At 26.7% G+C, this 22,319-nt stretch overlaps 1 protein-coding gene across 1 annotated transcript in view; it reads left to right on the top strand.

Moving 5' to 3' along the window:
• LOC127286291 (peroxidase) overlaps window positions 1-22,319 on the top strand; it is a 54,039-nt gene that overhangs the window by 7,907 nt on the left and 23,813 nt on the right. Inside the window, exons 2-3 of the mRNA XM_051312671.1 lie at window positions 4,832-5,026; window positions 19,779-19,858. Coding sequence (XP_051168628.1) covers window positions 4,832-5,026; window positions 19,779-19,858 — 275 coding nt within the window. The remainder of the gene's footprint in view (window positions 1-4,831; window positions 5,027-19,778; window positions 19,859-22,319) is intronic.

Genomic DNA, 22,319 nt, shown 5'->3' with positions numbered 1-22,319 from the left:
AATTAAAAAGACATCAATCTGCACGTCTGGGATTTCATAGAGAAAATAGAAAACTAAAAAAATTTCTGTTGTACGAAATTTCAAAAATATTAAACATTAAATGTAATTTTTTAGACAATTTTAAATAAGTATTACAGGAAACTATTGCTTAAGGCCAGGTCCAAATGAGGCAGCGCCATCTATATTGAAACTAAAATTTTGGAAAATTACTAACAGCCTTTTCTTGAAAACAAAAAGGTAAAATGCTTTTTTCTTTATGGATAATTGATTATCAGCAAGAAATACACCAGCTAAAACTTTTTTTGAGTTAAAATGATGAAAAAAATTTTATGTCAATAAATTATATATGAGCACTTTTTTTTACAAAAACTGTAACAGTACTTTCTCAGAAATTACAATCAAAAATGCAATTTCCATTTGGAAAATTAATAAACACTAAAAAATACACGACCTAAGATTTACCAATCACGAAAATAACAAAAAAAAATTTTATTAAATATTTAACATATTGATACTGCTTTACTGATTGTGACAGCCCTTTGGTAGATTATGTATTTCAGATGGTTAGTAACAGCGCCAATTTCCTCCTGTCGGCAAAATCGCGAAACGTCTGCTGACATATATAACCTGCTAAACGGCTGTCATAATTAGTTAAATATGTTATGTTAAAAAACTTTTTTTTTTGTTATTTTCGTGATTGATAAATCTTAGGTGGTGTATTTTTTAGCGTTTATTAATTTTCCAAATGGAAATTGCATTTTTGATTGTAATTTCTGAGAAAGTACTGTTACAGTTTTTGTGAAAAAAGTGCTCATATTTAATTTATTGACATGAAATTTTTTTCATCATTTTAACCCAAAAAAAGTTTTAGCTGGTGTATTTCTTGCTAATAATCAATTATCCATAAAAAAAAGCATTTTACCTTCTTGTTTTCAAGAAAAGGCTGTTGGAAATTTTCCAAAATTTTAGTTTCAATATAGATGGCGCTGCCTCATTTGGACCTGGCCTTAAAAATAATTTTGTAGTATGATCACTTCAAGTATAACTATATATTTAATGCCAATAAATATAGTAATAATTGTTGAAAAAAAATCGAATTTCCAGTTACTTTTGGAAAAAAAATTTCTTTATCGAAAATTACCAGTTTCTATAGAATCACCCATATTATATGATAGGCACTTAAATGTGAGGTGTAACTGAAATGGGAAAATTTCGATAATATTTTGATAAAATTAATAAAAGTCGAAATACTTTTTGTTAAACTTTGATATTCCTTATGAAAACTACTCATATAATTAATAATAATGGCCTTGGTTACTTTCTAAATATATAATCTAGAATATAAAATCTTCTTAACTGTCGATTTTGTTTGCATTCCATTAACAACATAAATTTATCACTAGCAGAAAAAAAATCTCACTGAGAAATAATTCCTTAAATGATAACCTAGATTTTATATAAATAATATTCTGTAAATTACCTAGTGCAACTTGCCTTTTTATTCTGGGATTGAATATAATAATTTATTTTATGAAACTTCATGTACACATTTCTGTCAATAAGTTTGTTTGTAGAGAAAAAAGGATTGCATTTTTTTTTAAATTAAAAATCAAGAAAACATTTCAAAATATATTAACATCACGATTAATATGATAAAAACTAATTGAAATGTAAAGAGAAAAAAAAATGTGTTAATGAAAAGAAAATAAGCTGAATGTTTAATATTGAACAAGAATTTACATATATATACTTTTTATTCACGTAAATGAAATTCTTTTGTAAGAATAAACATTTATTATTTGTTAATATTGAGAAACTTGTTTCCAAAAGTAATTCAGTAAAAGTAAATTTTACTAATTTACTTTTGGAAACAAGTTTTTTCTAACTTTTGTGGTTCAATAATGTAATTTCATTTTGAGTTACACTTTCTTTTTTCACTTTCATTTTATTACTTGTTAACTAACATAACCTCAAAATTAGATTAATTTCTAGACCAAAATACCGTTGGATTTGAAGTTAAAATCTTGGTTTGTTATTAGTATCTTGATTATTATTATTAGTATCTTATCAGCGACTCGAAAATCCTCCGAGTAACAACTTTCAAGCAAATCCAATGAGTTTTTAATTTTTTTCATCCGCCATGTTAGATCCGCCATTTTGAATTTTTGAAATTTAACTTCAGATTCGTAATCAACGATCCCAGAAACCCTCGAGTAACAACTTTCAAGCAAATTCAATGAATTTTTAATTTTTTAATTTACCATATTGCATTTGCCTTTTTGAATTTAAAAATTTTGCAATTTTAATGTCAAATTTGCATTCAGTGATCAAAAAAGGTTTATAATACTCTCTGATATACCAAAATAAATTATTTTTTAAACCATCTTAATATTAAAATTTCATATATTAATGTCATTTTTAAGGTTAGTTTGAAATAAATCAAATTTGTGGGCAGTTGTGCGTTATAGGAAAAACCTCTCCGAGTATTTAAAAAAAAATTATTCAAATCGGTTTAGATTTGTATTGTCGGCAGATTTTTGCCAACAGCGGGTCATTTTTTTCGCACTGTGTACTACTTCGTGATCTTGATCCTGAAATTTTTTAACCTAATTTTAAGGTTATATTTTAATCTCAATATAGTAAACTTGGTTGTATCTTTTTCTATTGCAACGTTTTGATGCACATAAGTTATATCAAAAAGAGATCGTTTTGTGTATCATTTTTAAAAATTTAATCAATTTATATCAATCATGGCCGAATTGAATCGACTCAAAATTAAACGAATTTTTTTCAGTTATTTTCGTAATAGTGTAATTGCGGAGACTATTTCACTATTTAATTTGAAAATGAAAATAACAGAAAATCAAAGACAATGTGCAATTCGATAATTAAAAAGTGACAGCTTATAAACATAACCTAAAATGCATGAGAAAAAATTTGTCGATAAAATCAATATAGCCGAGCTTATTAGAAGGTAGATGGCAGTTTTGCTTTTTATAAAAACGATTCAGAAAAAATTTAAAGAAAGAAAATAGATGAGTGCTGCCATCTACCTTCTAAAAAGCTCGGCTATATTGATTTTATCGACAAATTTTTTCTCATGCATTTCAGGTTATGTTTATAAGCTGTTACTTTTTAATTATCGAATTGCACATTGTCTTTGATTTTCTGTTATTTCATTTTCAAATTAAATAGTGAAATGGTCTCCGCAATTGTACTATTACCAAAATATCTGAAAAAAATTCGTTTAATTTTAAGTCGATTCAATTCGTCCATGATTGATATAAATTGATTAAATGTTTTGCATCAAAAAATGAGACCGTTTCGTGTATCATTTCTATAAATGATACACAAAACGATCTCTTTTTGATATAACTTATGTGCATCAAAACGTTGCAAAGATTTGATGCAATTTTTGGTCTCAATTTGATACTTTTAGGAAAACTGTAAACTAGCGGTCTCTTGACTTATGACCTGTAAAGATTCAGGGCCAAAATACTATCAAACCTGATAATATAACCTTAAAATTAGATCAATTTCTAGGTCAAGAGACCGCTGGTTTTGAGATTATAAAATCGGCGAACATAACCTTAAAATCAGATCAATTTTCAGGTCAAAAAATCGCTGAGTTTGAGGTTAAAATCAGGACTAAAATACTAACAAACCTAAAAGCATATAAATCCTTCAAAGCAGTGGTGGCGAGATATTTTTGAAATATACAGGGATATATAATATAATTCATTATAGAATTGAAACAAGATTAATTCCAATCGGAAGTAGAACGAAAGTGAATGACTTTTCTATTTACTTATAATTTATAATGTATATTATAGGAACACGATCGTCCTTGACAATTTATATTTAGTTCAGCGTGGGTCGTTTACCGTGACCGATTATAAGAGAACATTACTTTTGTTCACTATTCCGGTAATTATAGAATGATACTGAAAATTGATAGGGCATATAGTGTCTTACGAGATAAAGAATTTATATATACATTTTCACACACCAGGAAAAAAAAATTGTATGCAAAAATGTGTTTATTACAAAAATTGCATCACTTCAATATTATATCAAGTTTGCATAAATAATTAGAAAATCTCATATTTGATTCACGTCGAGATTTATATAAAAATTAAAAATATTAATACATTGCATATACACTATGTCTTGACGGACAGATATTAAAAAAAAAATATCATAATGCAGCTGAGAAAAGAAAGTAATAGTTGTGTTTCAATTTATAACATTAATGAAAAATGGAAAAAGACATAAGTAAATTGAAATACCAAGGGTCAAATAATAATATACATTTAAAATTATTAAACTGTTTCTTATTATTCATTAATTTTTTATGATTCTGTTTTTATTTCTAAATTTCTATTTCTGAAACGAAATAAGAGTTTGAAAATAAAAATCAAAAGTTGAAATTATAGTTTATTCAAAGCTAGAATTAAAACTAATTTCTTTTTGTCCATTAATTTTTTGTGATTTTGTTTTTATTTAACGTAATAAACTCAAAAGTTGGGATTATAATTTTTTTTTTGACATTAGATGATTTATTAAGAGTCAATGATTGCATCATATACATGTGTGGATGGAGAGAGCTTGAAGTATGAAAAAAAAAATGTTTTTTATAGAAAGTGTGAGTAATAGTGTAATGTAGTCAGAATAGATATTTTCTGTTTTCGATTATTTTCCACGTCTCCTTCCGCGTCTCTTAATCTTGACTTTCTTGATTATGTAATAATGTACGATTACCATCTGCATTACGTTTTGAAACAAAATAAAAGGTTATAATCAAAGCAACTTTTTTTTCTTATCATTTCAGGTTCACAATCACTCGGATCTTGGTGTCCGTTACTTTTTGTGCACTACTGATAGGAAATTTTAATGTTGGCATTAGTGGAATACAATATCAACCTCTTGAGTACTACAGTGATGGGGGAGAATGTGCACTAGTCCTTGATGGTCCTGGAAGAACAAGCACATTTGATTACACTTTCAATTTGCTTCGAGGAACGTAGTAAGTACAGTTAATATAATTTTAAAAATTATGAAAAGAAAATCAGGAAAAGAAGCAGGCGCAATGCATCTAGGGTTTCATGGCTTTTTAAATTCAGATCAAAAGTTATTTGTATATAATAAATAATTTATAATTACATTATTTGTGAATTGCTATGATAAGCGGTTGGATACGGTTGCCATGGTAATGGTAGCTATGGAAACGGTTGCTATGGTAACTGTTACTATGGCAACCATACGAGTGTACGACGGACGGACAGACGCCAAAGCGTAACTATAAGGCTTTCAGCCCTGGACTACGAAACCCTAAAAAAGGGACAACAAATTTTAGGATATGTTTGTAGGGTTTCGTGGCTCAAGCCCGAAAGCCTTATAGGTAGTTTCGCTTTGGCGTCCGTCCGTCCGTCGTACACTCATATGGTTGCCATGATTACAGTTACCATAGCAACCGTTTCCATAGTAACCGTTCCCACAGCAACTGTTTCCATAACAAGTCGACCGAAAGTCAGACTTTGGATTCGTAATCAGCGAACCTAAAAACCCTTAGGCATCAAGTTTCATACAAAACTGTTAATTTTTCAGCAAGACTGTCCTCCATTTTGGAGCCGCCATTTTGAATTTTGAAAATCTATCTTTGCACAATAAAAATCTGGGATCAAAATGATCCGGCTACCGGGATCATTTTGATACGCAGCAAAAATGAATCGGATCAGGATCATTTTGATTCAAAGACAAAATGACAATTATTATCGAATAACAAGTAATGATTCAAAAAAAATATGAATTAAAATGATTGTTTCCAATAAGCAAACACACTGCACTTGGAAAAACTTTAATATTTATTGCCGAGTTTGTTGTATTTATTAAATAAAGTAAACTAGATTTTTAGGTTAGGAACGGTCATGAGTGACAACGTTCACACTATGTTTACAAATAACGTAAACCAAATATTAACGGCGCTACTGTCTAAAAACCACAGATAATGGCGCGAAATTCAAAAGATGAAAAAATATAAATATTTTATAAAATTAGTTAAAAATATCTTACAAAAAGAAAAAGACATAAACTAATTTCAAAATTAAAATTTTTTTTACTTTAATCGTAATAATCACTTTTTTTGAATTATTATTAATTTTATGAAAATTTTGAAAATAATTGAGTTTTACAAAGAGTCACAATTGAAGTTATTTACAAATAAACAAATATTACATTTTTTCTGTGTTATCTTCTTAATTTTAGCTTGAATCGAAATATTAATTCTTTTAAAAGTTTATTTAAAACTTTAAAAACCGTTGTAAAGGCCATACATTTTTTTAAAGCAGCTGAACACACTAAATATTTTAATTTGACTTTTTACATAAAAAATATTCTTTTTTTTAACACCCCTTTAAATTGTTTCATCGAGATCAGAGAAAAAGGAAAAATTCTGTTTGGAAATCAGAGAAAAGTCAGCGAAAAATAAAATCTTGTGTCAGCGCTGATTAAATTATATTAGGCTTTAATATGATTTTATTTTATTGAAATAAATTGAATGAACAAGTGTGTAATTAATTAATTTAATTAAAAATAAATAATTGTTGAAATTTAAAATAATTTAATAAACAAAATTATTTTTAAATCAATGAAATTAAGGAACAATCAAAATCTAAAAAATTCTTATTCTTAAATATTTTTAATTGTTATATAACAAAAGTAGTAATAATGATAAATTATTTTCATTTAATTTTTTAATTAATTATTATTGTTTATTTTTAATTTACTAAAAAAAAAATGATAACTATTATCATTAATTTTTTGACAAATTAAAAATTTTAATATTATTTAATATTATTGTTTAATAATTATTAAAATTAAATTATTATTATAAATAATAGTTTTTTAATAATTAAAATAATTATTTAATAATTTTTAAAATTAAATTATTATTTAATATTATTATTTTAATATTATAATTTTAGTTTCAATCGAAATATTAATTCTTTAAATAGTAATAGTAGAAATTGACAAACCAGTTCACTTAATTTTTAAACTTAAATTTTCATCGGAATAAATATCTTTAATAATAACATAATGTTTATTGACTTTTATTATTATACACTTTTTTTCATTGTTTCAATTGTCATTTATAAATAAATTGTCAATGCTGTTAAATTAAATTTTGATATTAAATTTGAATTGCTTTGTTTCTTAATCACTAGATGGCGCCCTATTACTTAGACCAACTTAATAATTATAATCTTGGCGCGAATCATTTTGATTCACTTGAAGTTTGCCAATGAATCATTTTGATCCGGAACTCAGAATGATACGCAGCAAAAATGAACCCAGGTTTTTACTGTGTATAGATAATAAGCTTTAAAAGATTTATAAGATTGAAACTACATCCAAAACAAATACGATCAATATTTTTAGATTCATACAGATTTAATTAATTTTGTTAGCACACACCCAAAAGAACCCTGAATCACCTTTCTCAAAATAAATAGTAACAAACATTAATTGAAATAGTAGGTGTAACTAATTTGTAAACATAAAAATCGTAACCATAATCGTTTAATCAAAAAGAATTAATGTATTAAACATATAGTAATATTCGATTATCAAAATTTGACAATTCGATTTGTCACATTGAATTAATTAAAAAATTGATCAACTACAAGCCAATTCTTGTGTATATTTATTTGTTGACAAATGAAAAATCGTCGCAGGTTAATGCGCTCATAATGTGTCTGTAAAATTAATGGCTTTGACATAGTGTGAAGGTAAGCAAGTGAAATGTCTGACAATTATTACGAAGCGTGACTGAAAAGGATTGGAGGATTTGAGGGTTAAATGAAAGGTATCTTCATAATAGCGCAGTCTCTCACGTTTCACCTAGATATAAATCTACACCTATATATATATAATAATAGATGAAAATGCATCATGGTTTTAATTAATATGAACAATTTATCATACAATTAAATTATGTTCTTGGATATATATTTTTTTTATTTATATATTGTTAGTTCTCAGTTACTTAGGTTTAAAAATAATTGCTTAGTTAAAAATTGTTTCTCGTGATGGGTATCATAACTAATTTCATACAGTTCACTAGAGTCTGTTTATAATTAATATGATTTTACTTTCCACAATTTTTCAAGGGTATATTATTATTTTATTTTCTAAACATTAAAATTATAAGCGTTTCAATTCGTGAAGTTTGTATATAATTGATGCAATTAATCATTTTTGTTGATTATGGGATATTATTTAGATGTTTTATTATAGTTATAGGGTATAGATATGAGATGTGTTATTAGACATTGGATATGTTATTTAAATTGGTTATTTAGTCAATAATGTTCGTGTATATATGATATATAGCTTGACAGAGGGACTAATTGTTGATTTAATGACATATTACAAGTGAACATTTTTATGTTTAAACAAACATTTTTATTGCAATTTATTAAGTTGTATTGGTCTTAATGTCATTTAAGATGTTGAGATTTGAAATTAAAATATTAAATAAAATAAAAATATTTGATTTAACGATTGAAAAAGTTTTAATACGATATAGTTTTAGGTTTAGTTATTTTTAAATAAATGATTGTTTTTTACAATTTTTTTTTGTTTCTAATTTATAATCAATATAAAATTATTATATATACAGTATATATAAAACACAAGAATAATTTTGAAAAATCCCACGCGCATAGGGTTCGAATCAAGGACCCTTGAGACGCGAGCCAGATACTCTGACCGCACAGCCACTTACAAATCTTTTACCTAATATTGCTTCTTAAATATATTAAGACTGTGATAACAAAATAACTACATAACTTAAAAAAATTTTTATCTAATGATAGGTTATAATCCTTTTAAATAATAATTTATATAAAAAATTAAAAAATTAATTTTTTCAAATTGTCAATAAATTAATTAAATAATTACAAATGAATCATTGAAATTATTATTATATTATTAAAACTTAACATAGAAACATTTGTGGAATATGGAAATGCAAACTATATATTCTGTATCTAAATTTTAAAAAGCTGAAAAATTATTATTATTATAGGAATTTCATGACAATTATTGAATTTTTTAGGTTAGGAATGATATTTTAAATAATAACTTAATAAGGCTCATAATTGTTTTTTAAGATATTTCAAATCGAATAGTTTTTTAATTAACTTGAAACCATGTTAAATTAATGTTACTTTTTGTAGGTTATGTTGTACACTTTGTAAAATTATAATTGACTTATTTTCAATTTTCTGACACAAAAATAAGTCATTTATGTATATAAAATCGAAACACAGAAGTTTTTTTTACTCATTAGGAAATAAATTTTCGTATAATAATTATTTTTAATGTTGTACCGGAATAGCCCCTGCAAATGCTGTATTTTAAATTTTTTTTGTACAAATTTTGGATATCATAACCTAGTTCTCATTATCAATTTACGAAGCAGGCGCGGAGCAAAAAAAAATATCGCCCGTGCCTTTAAGGGGGGGGGGTAAGGGTTTCCAGTTTCAAAAAATCGATTTTTTCTTTTTTGATATTCTTGTAGTTAAATATCTCAAGAATATATTCCCAAAATTTGAAGTCAATTAGAGCAAAACTCACAAAGTTATTAACAAGTTAGTTCCTTCGCTTTTAAAACTGTATTTCCGTCAGTTAGTTATGTACGTTGGAACGAGCGTTTGTTCTCAGTGATATAATATAAGGCAAATACTTGAAAAAAGAGGCTTTAAGACATCGAAACTATTGTAGAGAGTCTACTCTATGGAGCTAGAATATAAATGATTCCGTGTAAGCTGAAAAAATAATTTTTTTCCTTCTGTTTTAGCCTTTAACACTTTAAACGTGTTTTTCTCATAATCATTTTTTAAAACTCCGTGTTCACTGATATTTAAAAACTACTTTACCGATTTATTCTAAACTTGGTACACACTTTCTACACATAAAATACCTGCCCCCTACGAAGAGTTTTTCAATTTTTTTTTTTTTACATTAAAGGGGTATTTCAATGACAAAATAGTGGAATTTTTCGTCAAAAATATCAATTTTCACTTCAAATGACCACAAAAAAATTTACAAATGAAAAAAATTAAAATCGAAGATCGTAGGGGGGGGGCTTTGTTGCTACATTGACTACATTTTAAAGATTTTTCACTTAAAATAATTTCCAGCTGAGATACACCCATGCAGAAATTGCTTGACTTTGCCGTATTTAAAGTAAGGCATTGATAAGGGCCTTATCAGTTTTCCCTGTTTGAGTAAAATGTGAACAAATTAAATTTTTAAAGTTTTTCCTTCATAAAGTCACAGTTTTCCTAAAAGTATCAAATTGAGACCAAAAATTGCATAAAATCTTTGCAACGTTTTGATGCACATAAGTTATATCAAAAAGAGATCGTTTTGTGTATCATTTTTAGAAATGATACACGAAACGGTCTCATTTTTTGATGCAAAATATTTAATCAATTTATATCAATCATGGCCGAATTGAATCGACTCAAAATTAAACGAATTTTTTTCAGATATTTTGGTAATAGTACAATTGCGGAGACCATTTCACTATTTAATTTGAAAATGAAAATAACAGAAAATCAAAGACAATGTGCAATTCGATAATTAAAAAGTGACAGCTAATAAACATAACCTAAAATGCATGAGAAAAAATTTGTCGATAAAATCAATATAGCCGAGCTTTTTAGAAGGTAGATGGCAGTTTTGCTTTTTATAAAAACGATTCAGAAAAAATTTAAAGAAAGAAAATAGATGAGTGCTGCCATCTACCTTCTAAAAAGCTCGGCTATATTGATTTTATCGACAAATTTTTTCTCATGCATTTTAGGTTATGTTTATTAGCTGTCACTTTTTAATTATCGAATTGCACATTGTCTTTGATTTTCTGTTATTTTCATTTTCAAATTAAATAGTGAAATGGTCTCCGCAATTGTACTATTACCAAAATAACTGAAAAAAATTCGTTTAATTTTGAGTCGATTCAATTCGGCCATGATTGATATAAATTGATTAAATTTTTTGCATCAAAAAATGAGACCGTTTCGTGTATCATTTCTAAAAATGATAAACAAAACGATCTCTTTTTGATATAACTTATGTGCATCAAAACGTTGCAATAGAAAAAGATACAACCAAGTTTACTGTGGTGTTATTAACAATAAAATAAAATCGTTTTACAATAATTTTAGATATTTTTTTATTTTAGTGTTTTGACCAGAATTCCCGACCAAAATCCCAACTAGGGTTTTCCATATATGGCCCTGTCAAGGGCCTTTTCAGTTTTCCTGGTTTAAAAAAAAATTCAAACTAATTAAGTATTTAAAGTTAACATTTCGCAAAAAAATTATTGTAAATTAGTTCAATGATTTCGATTTGAAATAATAATTTATTTCTTATTACCAAAATTTTCTTATGGGTTTCTGTTAAATTCACTAAGTATGGAACTCTTCATAGTTACCACGGAATTGATACATTTTTCAGAACGATGGCACAAAAAAAAAAATTTTTATGTAAAGTTTGAGAAGTATTAATTAAAAGAAGATAATAACTATTAAAAGTAGCAAATTACATTGGATAAAATAATAATTTATTATTTTTTAAATTTCCATTGGATAGTAAAATTAACTGGATAGTGACAAGAATGTCCTCAAATATCATCCAAGCCATCCTAGCGTGCGTGCGTGGTTAGTTGGTTAAGTTATCGGCTTGCGAATGTTAGGGTCGTGCGTTCAATCCCCAGCGTTTCGGTATTTTTCTCTGTTAGGTATATAAATTTAAATATTTTAGGCATGTACAAACGAAACTAGTAGGGGAGAGGATGAAAAAATGGATCTCAATACTAATACTTATAATAATAAATTTACTGCTTTGAATATTTTTTTTTACTAAATTTTACAGTTAATCTTACAATTTTTACATAGTTGCTTCATAGTTTCATAGTTGCCCCCTAGAACTAGAAGAAATGTAGTCAATGTCAATTAAATGCATCAATCAAATGTAGTCAAATTTACCATGAATTTTTTTGTGTTTATATAATATAAAAAAAAATAGGGTATGCGTATGGAAAACTGGTAAGGCCCTCACTAGTTTTCTTTACCTAGGGCATTGGTATGGAAAATCATTACACCCTTGTGAGGCTCTGATCAGTTTTCCCGACAAGGCCCTTATTAGAGATCGGGAAAACTGGTAAGTACCTCATGAGGCCTACATCACGATTTCTGCACAGGGCATAGTGAACACCGCAAATCGGTTTTTTTTAAAGACGTTCTTGGAAAAGCTCTACCAACGGCTTTTTTATTGATATTTTCTTTTAAAAAAATTACAGAATATTGTTCAAATGATACTTAATAATGTACAAAAGGTTTGGATAAATTTGCTTTATCCATATTTCTAAAAAAAAAATTCACAAAAGAAATGTTTTATTCTTTATGCTGAAACCCTTACCCCCTCCCCCCTTTAAATTTCTTTAAAATAAATAATAAACGTGATATTTTTTACTCCTTCTATATTTATTTATATATAATTTAAAAAACGATAAAAATGAAGCAAATAATTTATTTAATAATACATTATTAGAAGAAGATAAATCAGTACCCCTTAAGGGGTAACACCACTCTAGCGGTAAGAAAAATAGCCTAACTTTGACGATTTATATTTGCAGTAGGATAAAAGGAATAGGATTTTTCTTCAGATAGGTTTATTTAACACATATTCAAGTATAAAAAATAAATTTAATATTATTATTTTAATATAAAATGGCGGCTATAGAGTCCGGCTCAAAAATCTTGAATTTTTAAAACACCTACACGGGAGGACGATTTTCTAGGAAGGTGTAAGACCTAGAACAAAAATCCAAGAATTTTCTGAATCTCTAATACCCTATTGACTATGGAACTACGTAGGGGTTTTTTTTTAAATCAAAATTTGTACAAATGGTAGCACTTTGAAAAAAAATCGATTTTTTGCCAAAAAACAAGCAGTAAATTGTTTATAAAAAAAAAAGTTTACATTAAATCAAAAAACGGCTACGTAGTTCCATAAAGAAGGTTATTGTGTAGTTACTGTTAAAATTTCAGATCAATCCATGCAACGGTGTTCGAGTAATCCGTCCTCCCAGTTTGAAAAAAGTGGTTTCTAGAAAAACGCGTTTAAAGTAGAACTAACACACAATGGGCCAGCAAACCTTTACAATGTTCTAAAATTCATAATTTCCGGAGTACAACAAATTTAAAGCTTTTCATGACGAATTCTATAGTTTTTGGGGTCACTTATTACAAATCTGTAGTCAGATTTTGAAATTTTTTTTTTTTTTTTGAAAATATGGATTTTTTCAAAGGCGTTGTTCAGTGCCTATATGATGCATTAGTGACACTCAAAGGGTTAATAAATTTTTTTTCGTCATAGGATCACCTGCCTATTGTTTCTACAATGCTAAAGTACATTTTAACAAAAAAAAAATAAATCGTTTTTTTGAAAATTCTAGAGTGGTGTTACCCCTTAATGTTACGTGTCTGGTCACTAATTGAGGTTGGTTTACCGATTTATTTATTGACAGCTGAAAGTAAAAAAAAATTTGACAGTAAAAGTCTTCTAACTGCCTTGAAAATACTTTTGTAGTCACTCCTAATAACTATATTTGATGCCAATAAATAGTAATTGAAGAAATCGAATTTCCTTTTTACAAAAAAAAAATTCTTCCTCGAAAATGACCAGTTTCTGAAGAATCATCCATATATTGTCTATATATGGTATACCAGTCAATCATGTAAATACTTTCTAACCGTTTAAGAGATCAGTATATATATATATGTGTCCTGACGCGGTGAAAGGGACCTTATGGTACAATAGCAAATTGTACTTTTGAATGTTCATAATAAAAAATGAATTGAACAAAATAATTTCTAGTTTTTGGAAATGAAAGAGCAACTCAAATAATTTGATTTCCAAAAATTAGAAATTATTTTGTTCAATTCATTTTTTATTAGGAATATTTAAAGTACAATTTCCAATTGGACCATAAGGTCCCTTTCACCGCGTCAGGACACATATATATATATCGTAAAAAAAATTGCGGAGACATTTCAACCTAAATTGAAGGGAAAATTAAAGTGCTACCAGAAATACATGGTAAAACACGCAATCTTTGCGACCACGCCGCACACTATGATCCTTCCTTATTTAGTCATCAAAACAACTTTTCTAAAAAAAAATTACGAGTTACACATAGTGTTCATATATATATATATATAAATTTATAGTTTTGTTACATACTGCCTTAAGAGTATGAGCGTTTTAACTCGAGAAGAAAAAAAAAATATACAGTGACCGAAAGTTCATTAAATTACGCATTTCACATACGTGAGGGTATTGTAAGATGCTTTTACTTGACATAAAGTGGGAAATTGTATACAAGAGGAGCACGTGGTTCTGTACTCATCACAGACGCGTTTGTGTATATATATATGTGTGTATTACGTAATTGGTGTCAGCTAACATCTTACGAGACTATTTCATAATATGTGCTCTTCCTAGAAGGTGGTTAATTGTAACGGTTTATACGTCATTTCTTCCGCGATTTTGCGTAATCACATTGTTGAACATATCGCACTGTATATATCACAAAACATCTGTTTTTTTTTAATTTTTATTATTACGTGGAAAAAAATTTTTATTTCAAAAATTTAAACTTAACCCTTAATTGGTACCATGGGTCTAGTAGACCCGAGCATTTTTTCGCCATTAAATTAATTTATTGTGTAGCTTTTGAATATTTTTTATATTTTAATAAAATATTTTGACATATTCTTAGTAATTTTGTAAGTTTTTTGATACAACTAATTCGATACAAAAGAATAAATTAGTTTGAAACAATAATAATTATAAATTTTTAATTTTAACCTAAAAAGTCACATTCTATTCTACAAAATAAATACCTTTTTTGTAAGTCCTGCTGTTGTGGTAATTTTTTTCTTAAATAATAGTACATCAAGAGTATAACCTTAAAGTTTTAAGTAATAATATTAAAATTTAAATAACTCATGAATTTTTAAGTAAAAACACGCAATTTTTCGTTTTTATTTTTCACAATTTTTTAACTGACGTATAAAATAAATTAATCCCTGTAAAACTAATTACATTTATTTAAAAACTACATCAAAAGGTACCTCAGATTAAATTTTTGTGCAAAAATATTCAATACCAGCTGTACTATACATAACACGTTTAAATACGTCGGGTCCAACAGACCCATTGTGCCATTTACGTCCGAACGCGGAATTGTGCTAGTTGAGGGTTAAGGCCATGTGGAAAAAAGATATTTTTTAGAACTCTGAAATTTTCTCCGAAATGAAAAAATATTTGAGGTTACATTTTTTGTGGAATGATAGACAAGGGTGTAAGGAAACATCGCTCTTTTATTTATTTTCTATAATTTAACGAAAAAATAATAAAAATAAAGCAGGAAATAGTAAACTAGTTTTTTCCAGTTTAATCAGCGGCCACTAGTTCGAATTGGCGCTGCCTCTTGGAGCACTGACACACTCACGCGCAACGTCTGTGTATGCTCCGCAATGTTTGTTGACATTTTTATTTAAAATTCTGACTTTCTAAACTTAATTTTTTAATAATTTAACGCAATCTTATGTTTTTCAGAAAAATAACAATGTTCTTTGTACCCTTCTTTATATTTGAAAATAAATTTCTTAATTTTTAAAAAATTTTAGCTCAAAATATTTCTTCATTTAAGAAAAAATTCGGTTTTCGCCAAAACACATTTTCTCATATAGTAGATCACGTGAGAGTTTCTCACATGGCCTTAAATCTTTGAGTAACGAGTCTCAAACGAATTCAATCAATAAAAAAAAAAAATCTTCCGCCATATTGGATTCGACATTTTGAATTTTTAAATTTTTAAATACTCACATTTGATTTATAAATCAGCGTACTTTTTGCTATTAAAATCACTAGAAAAGTGAAAATATAAATGGACGATTCCGCCTGAAATTTACCTGACATTTTAAATTTGGATAAATAATAATAATAATAATAATAATAAATAAATAAATAAATTTTAATGACATCTAACTCTAAAAATATTGAATTTAGTAATTTTTGACAAAAGAAAAAAATTTTTCTGGTTTTCATCGACTTTCAAAATATGTTAACAAAAAATTTTTTTTTCAATTTTTGTATAAAAAATAACAAATTTATTTCTTTTTTTTTTACTTTGGGCACGATTTTTTTTACTATTTTTTGAATTTTTACATTCCAGGAATTACTAAGAAGATTTTGCAAAAAGTTTATATTTCCAGGTATGTAAAAATTTTAAGAAAGTAAAAAATATTGCCCAAAGTAAAAAAAAATTAATTTGTCGTTATTTTTTTATATAAAATTGAGAAAAAAAAAATTTTTCCTTAACATTGCAAGAAAAACTTAATGTTTTTTTAGACCTATGCTCTCCATTGACATATACGTATCAATTATTATTATTGTCACATTGTTCTATTACGTGTCATTGTAACTAATGTGGAATTGTATTATTGTTGCATTTAAATCATAAAGTGAATAATTACTAGTCGTAACGTATGATTGTAAACAATAAAAGTTGCAATTTATCTAATTTTTCAACTATAAGCAATTCATGTTAAAAATTATTATTATTTATTGCCATTATATTTTTTTCTTCTAAGAACAATTTTAAATTATTATTGACCCATTTCTCATACCTATGTAAAATTATACTAAGAAATTTATTATTAAAAAACTCACATTTAAAAAAAAAATCTTATTTTAACAGCAAATATTTTAATATACTATTCGAAATTCTAGGAACACTTTATAACAATAAGAAAAAAAGGTTTTAAATAATTGTCATTTGTGCAGCTCTGAATTAGTCTGAATTTGAAAAAAAAATTTCAACACGTTTTTTCAAATAACACTTCTGGAATGTATTGTAACAATTAAACCGTGTACTTGTTATTGTTGAATAATTGTTTTTACATTACAAAAAAGAAAAAATTTTCTGTCATGTGGAAAATTATTTTTACTTGCACATTCACTTGAAATTAAAAAAAAAAAATTTAGGGGAGAATGACAAACAGTGGGACACTTTTTTCAAAGACATATTAATATGTCAATTTTATATATTTTTGAACATTTTTTGGTATTACCATAAAATTTGAACTCTTTTCTACACAATGCACATATTTTATTAAGATTATATTGTGATTAAATAAAAAAATTTAAAGTTTTTGAGTCTTGATTCATTTTTCTTGTTTTGACGGTTTGTGTTTAACAGTAGGACACCTATTATTAAGAACCGAATAATTATTTTAATAATAATATTCTGCTGCTTCATACTTTGTAAATATATATATTTTGCATTAAATAACGTTAACAAATGTTGCAAAACACTCATAATTTAATAATATTTTACATTTTTATAATACTATGTCAAGTTTCATATAAAAAATTGCTATTATTTTTTTTCACGTTTACAGTACTGCTGATCATATACGTCATAATTTGGTCATAACCTAAAAACAATTTGGAGGAAAATTTAAATAGTCGTTCTCTTATCAAGTGTTACTTTTTAAATGTTGCCGAACAATAATTGTATGTAATAATTATTAATTATAAATTTTGAATTTTTTATTGTTTTTTAGCATAAAAAAACACATTTTTAGTCGCTGTGTAAGTAAAGTATAAATGCGCATGCGTATAGCTGACACAACTTATAATCAGTGTTGCCAAAATCCACGTTTCATAAACTTAAATTTTTGCCTGTCCCAGTGTTGATAGTCCCACTGTTTAAATTAAGCAATCGTAAGAAATTATTTAAATAAAAATTGTTTGTGAAATTTTAAAATATTTTAAATTACTGGATATTATATTTAAAAACATAAGTAAACGAAGTAACAATTACACTTTTTTTTAAAACTGTCCTATCTAAATAAAAATCAGTATTGTATTTCAAGAAAAAATTTACTCTGGCCCGTGCAGAAATCGTGATGTGGGCCTCATGAGGTACTTACCAGTTTTCCCGATCTCTAATAAGGGCCTTGTCGGGAAAACTGATCAGAGCCTCACAAGGGTGTAATGATTTTCCTCACCAATGCCCTAGGTAAAGAAAACTAGTGAGGGCCTTACCAGTTTTCCATACGCATACCCTATTTTTTATATTATATAAACTCAAAAAAATTCATGGTAAATTTGACTACATTTAATTGACATTGACTACATTTCTCCTAGTTCCAGGGGGCGCCTATAACAAACAATAGTTGAAACAACTATGTAAAAATTGTAAGATTAACTGTAAAATTTAGTAAAAAAAAAAACTATTCAATGTAGTAAATTTATTATTATAAGTATTAGTATTGAGATCCATTTTTTCATCCTCTCCCCTACTAGTTTCGTTTGTACATGCCTAAAATATTTAAATTTATATACCTAACAGAGAAAAATCCCGAAACGCTGGGGATTGAACGCGCGACCCTAACATTCGTAAGCCGACAACTTAACCAACTAACCACGCACGCACGCTAGGATGGCTTGCATGATATTTGAGGACATTCTTGTCACTATCCAGTTAATTTTACTATCCAATGGAAATTTAAAAAATTATAAATTATTATTTTATCCAATGTAATTTGCTACTTTTAATAGTTATTATCTTCTGTTAATTAATACTTCTCAAACTTTACATAAAAATTTTTTTTTTGCGCCATCGTTCTGAAAAATGTATCAATTCCGTTGTAACTATGAAGAGTTATATACTTAGGGAATTTAACAGGAACCCATAAGAAAATTTTGGTAATAAGAAATAAATTATTATTTAAAATCGAAATCATTTAACTAATTTACAATAACATTTTTGCGAAATGTTAACTTTAAATACTTAATTAGTTTGAATTTTTTTTAAACCGGGAAAACTGAAAAGGTCCTTGACAGGGCCATATATGGAATACCCTAGTTGGGATTTTGGTCGGGAATTCTGGTCAAAACACTAAAATAAAAAAATATCTAAAATTATTGTAAAACGATTTTATTTTATTGTTAATAACACTTTATGAAGGAAAAACTTTAAAAATTTAATTTCTTCACATTTTACTCAAACAGGGAAAACTGATAAGGCCCTTATCAATGCCTTACTTTAAATAGGGCAAAGTCAGGCAATTTCTGCATGGGGGTACGTCAAAAACAGTTTTTTTGTTCAATTTTCTTTGTAAATAATGAATCAATGTGGCTAAAATTTTTTGAGATACTGTGTTGTCATAAACATGGTTTACATATATAAATTTTGGTCGAGTATCTTTAAGTAGGTTTGCAGAAAATTAAAGTGTCCTATTGTTTAAACTGTCCTACTGTTTGTCACTCTCCCCTACACCTAGATAGAATTGTAAAATTTTTTTTGGGTAAACAATAGACAATATTTTTCTTGTCTTATTTTAATGGAACATGCCAGAGAGTAAAATATTTTTTTTTATTAGTTATAGGTATATTTATAATATAGAAATGTGACAGGATAAATTAAATATGAATAAATTTCTTATATGTATATATATATATATATATATATATATATATATGTCAGTATATATTTAAGTATATCATGGACCTCTCGTATACACGTGAGGCGGAAATAATAATGAAATTGAAAGAGAATGGCAATTGTAACAGCAATCTGATATCTCAACGCACAAGTTTATTTTCATCCTTTTTATTTTTTTCCACAGCCCACCGAATGTTGGTGGACACTCGTGCATTACTTACGAGGCCATAAACCATGCCTACCTCGAAGCCAAGAAGCGAATTCGTGAGTCCTCTTATCAATATTTTTTATTACTATTATTATTATTTTTTTTTTTATTATTATTACTATTATTATAATTACTATTGATTTATATGAAATTAAAAAATATGATTTTGTTACACAAATGATTCAAGTAATATTTCCAAGCAATATTCCAGAAATATTATAAAAAAATATTCAAAGAAAATTGTTTCAAAGTTATAGAATATTTTTCTTTTAATATTGCTGTAATATTGTTTTGAATATTACTGAAATATTTTGCAGTAACGTTCTACTATAATTTTAAAAAGCTATATTATTATATATAATATTTAAGTACCTAAATGTTTGAAATACAATTATTAATACTTTTGAATAATGTTAACAAAAAATTTTTGTTTCAATTTTTTTTAAATAGCAATTTGTTTCTAAAAAATTGTTAATTTAATTCTTTAATAAAAATTGAAAAAAAAAATTTTTTTTGATCATTATTCAAAAGTTGAAGAAAAATTGAAACTTTTCCTTTTTTTGTCAAAAATTTGCTAAATTCAATATTTTTAGTGTTATATGCCTTTGAAAGAAGGTCAACATTGAAAGACCAAAATTGAAAAAATTGACAACTCGGGCACTTTTTTAAAAAAAAGAAAAATTTTAAAAAATAGAAAAATATATATTCAATCGAATTTTTGAGTGGTCGACTTAAATTTCACTTGAAATTGACAATATACAGGGTGTTCCAAAAGTATGGAAACTTACAAATATCTCGAAAAATACGAATTTTCGTAAAAAATGTTCAACACAAAAGTTGTTCCAAACAAAAAGATCTACATTTTTTTCAGTATCAAATTCGTAATCCCCATGAAATTCTGCGCTCAGACATGTGGTATAAGTGCCCAAAATATTGGGCCCAATCTAAGATAATGGGCCCAAAATTTTTCTACAGATAAATAAGTTTTGAAAAATCAAACATTGGGGGGGGTTTTGGGCTTATATGATGAGAATTTTGAAGCTAATTTTCAAATTAGTCTTAGAGCCAAATGTAAAATTTTTTACCCCAATTGGGGGCCACAGTAAAATTTTTTTTTTTTAAATGACATCACTAAAATTAGTATTATGTTTGTGAATTTGATGAAAAGAGGAGGGAGAGTAAAAATGTGAGGATGAGACTATGATTATGAAATGGATACTGAAAATTAGATGGTTTTATTTGAGGAAACTTTTTTTAATTGGGCCGCGGAATCTTACATTGAGCTCCGTGCCCAATTTGAAAATTATCTTCGAATTTCTAATCCTGCGACTCCAAAAACCCCCAATGTTTGATTTTTCAAAATTTATTTATCTGTAGAAAAATTTTGGGCCCATTATCTTAGATTGGGCCCAATATTTTGGGCACTTATACCACATGTCTGAGCACAGAATTTCATGGGGATTTCGAATTTGATACTGAAAATTTGTGGTCTCATTTAAGAAAACCACTTATTTCATTGTAGGGCCCAACGTTGGGCTCCGGGCCCAATTTTTTGGTTTCAAAAATGTAGATCTTTTTGTTTGGAACAACTTTTGTGTTGAACATTTTTTACGAAAATTCGTATTTTTCGAGATATTTGTAAGTTTCCATACTTTTGGAACACCCTGTATGTATATTCAAATATTGTAGGTACATTTTATAATTTAATTTATTCGTTAAAAAAGTTTAAAAAACGCAAGAATTTCAGATTCAAGTATTTTCTTACCTATTAAAATTAATTTATTAAAATCACAGAATAGTTCACATTGTAACATTTAAAATTTTTTTAAATTGTTATCATTCATTAGACGTTCCTATACTTTCAACTACAATAGCTAGAAGAATTTTATAAATGTAGGAACCAAACAATCTAACAAAAAATTGTATTCCAAAGGAGATTAAAAGTGCATCTAATGAATGAAAACAATTTAAAAATTTTTTTGAAATTTTATTTTGCAGTGAATTTTTTAACCTATTCTTAACCTTTTCCATAGTTTTAACGAGACGCTCGAATATTCTCCACATTAGACCTGTCGGAATTTTTGTGTGATGTGGAATTAAAAATTATCGAATTTTTATTTAGCAGAATTTTATAAAATGGATATTATAATGAACCTAATTTTTAAATCGCAGAATTTCTGTTTAACTAAATTCTGATTTTATACTAATTTCCATTTTACTGAATTTTTGTATAGCAGATTTTCTCATACATTCAATTTTCAAATAATATACAATTTCCATTTAACAGAATTTATTTCTAGCAAAATTTTCATAAAAAATAATTTTTATTTCACCGAATTGTCATTTTTAAGAGAAATTCTACTTACAAGCTGAATTTTTTAATATAAAAATTAGGTTCATTATGAAATTCAATTTATAAAATCCTGCTAAATAAAAATTCGATAATTCTTAACACTTAACGGTTAACATGGGTCCAGTAGACCATGTGGTAATTTTTTCCTTAAAGAATAATATACA

The sequence above is a fragment of the Leptopilina boulardi genome, unplaced genomic scaffold (genome assembly GCF_019393585.1).
Source record: "Leptopilina boulardi isolate dan_hultmark-lab unplaced genomic scaffold, ZJU_Lbou_2.1 LbouV2_352, whole genome shotgun sequence".
In the NCBI taxonomy this organism is placed as follows: Eukaryota; Metazoa; Arthropoda; class Insecta; order Hymenoptera; family Figitidae; genus Leptopilina; species Leptopilina boulardi.
Note: the sequence above shows the minus strand (reverse complement) of the source record. Positions and strands in the feature narration are given on the sequence as shown.